The following is a 1,701-nucleotide window of genomic DNA, read 5'->3' on the forward strand; positions in this document are numbered from 1 at the left end:
GCACAGCTGTGCACCCGTGGGCTGTGCCGGGCAGGGAGGAATGTGTCTTGTGTCCTGTGCAGCCATGGGGGAACAGGGACAGCTCTGCTGGGGGTGGCACCTGTACAGTGACATGGGTTATTGCTCAGGGAAAATGATCCACAGTTTGGTTATTGCTCAGAGGATCCATGTTCAGGTTATTGTTCAGAGAAACGGACCTCTGTGGCAGCAGGGAGGCTCCCAGGAAGATGGGAGAGCAGGGAAGAGGCTGGCAGGAGAGGCAGCTCCCTACCTGCTGCTGGAAGACACAACTTGGGATTTGGTCCTGAGGGACTTTGGTCCTGAGGGCAGAGAGGGGCCTCAGGCAGGAGCCGCTCTGCCTCCCCCACCTGCAGAGCTGCCCTTGGATTGCATAAGGAGTCAAAATCCAGTGCTGCGAGAGCAGAGGGGCTGCGGGAAAGGCAGATTCCCAGGGCCTCTCCTCTGCCAGGCACCTGAGAGCACCCAAGGCACTGTGGCATAGCCAGGCTGGTGAGGGGCCAGGCCTGTGCTCCCTGAAAGAGGAAATAGCTGAGTCCACAAAGAGCTGCAGGAGCCAGAGAAGTGGTGGAGAAACTGAAGGAGTGCTGCTGGAGGAACTGGAGTGCTGCTGGAGAGCCGCAGGGCTCACAGGACGATCTTGAAGGAGCTGCAAGAGACACGACAGCTTATGCACATCCTTGCTGGGTCACACATAAAGGGTTTGTGAGCTCCCAGTGCTGCACTCCCACATGGGAGAGGCTCTGCAGAGCCAGCTTGGGATGCAGTTCCCTCTGCCATTATGGGATGCAGCGCTGCCCTCCTGCCACTGCAAGCTCTGCCCCAGTGCCAGCTCTGTGACTGGGGCAGCAAGCCCTTAGCAGAGCCCTCCAGACAGCTCCCCAGGACAAGCTGTGCCACTGGACACTACAGCACCTGGCAAAGTCTGGAGAGCGGGAGACGACGTGCTGGAACTCAGAGAGGTTGATGGTGCCATCCCTGTCAATGTCAGACTCCTCCAGGATCTGTGGGGAAGGTAAGCAGTGAGCTCTGTGCCTGGGGCTGTGCAGTGCCCATGTCCTGCCTGCCAACCCTCACATTTTGGATGAGCTGCTCCATCTCTGCACTGCTCAGCCGGGACTCCTCGCTCTGCCCCGTCAGGCAGTTCACCAGTTGCTCCAGGTCCTTCCTGTCCAGAGTCCCATCATCGTCAAAGTCTGTGGAGACAGCAAAGGTGAGTTTTGGCAGGGCCATAGCGACCCCAGAGTCACAAGCACCAGCACTGCACTGCTCCATGCACATCACCATGCCAAACCAGCAGTTCCCACAGGCAGTTCCTAAAGCCAGCACCCCTGTGGGTGCTCCAAGGGCACTGCCAGCCCTTCTGAACATGGTTTCATCCCTCCATCCCCTCTTCCCAAGGTGCAGGGGCCTCAGGACACAGTACCCACCCCAGGCCTTACCAAAGATGCGGAAGGCATAGTTGGATTTGACATCGGAGGTGGCAGAGTCGCTGAAGACACTCAGCATGTCAAGGAAGTCTTCGAAGGACATGCTGTCATCCTCGGCCTCTGAGGTGGAGAACACATGGCAAATCCGGTGCTGAAAGGGGTTTGCCTGCGGACAGGGAAGGGCTCAGGCAGGGCTGGGCTGTGCTGGCTCCCTTGGGCACACACCAGCCCTGGCTGCTGCTGCAGGGCAGCA

General features: G+C 59.0%; 1 protein-coding gene across 1 annotated transcript in view; it reads right to left on the reverse strand.

Annotated features, from left to right (window-relative positions):
• Nucleotides 1-621: 621 nt before the first annotated feature.
• CIB1 (calcium and integrin binding 1 (calmyrin)) overlaps nt 622-1,701 on the reverse strand; it is a 1,220-nt gene continuing 140 nt past the window's right edge. The window contains exons 2-5 of the mRNA XM_009084932.1: nt 1,461-1,614; nt 1,096-1,214; nt 934-1,022; nt 622-667 (exon numbers count right to left, since the gene is read on the reverse strand). Of these exons, the coding sequence (XP_009083180.1) occupies nt 646-667; nt 934-1,022; nt 1,096-1,214; nt 1,461-1,551 (321 nt within the window). The 5' untranslated portion in view covers nt 1,552-1,614 and the 3' untranslated portion in view covers nt 622-645. The remainder of the gene's footprint in view (nt 668-933; nt 1,023-1,095; nt 1,215-1,460; nt 1,615-1,701) is intronic.

This window comes from Acanthisitta chloris, unplaced genomic scaffold (genome assembly GCF_000695815.1).
Source record: "Acanthisitta chloris isolate BGI_N310 unplaced genomic scaffold, ASM69581v1 scaffold21331, whole genome shotgun sequence".
Lineage (NCBI taxonomy): Eukaryota > Metazoa > Chordata > Aves > Passeriformes > Acanthisittidae > Acanthisitta > Acanthisitta chloris.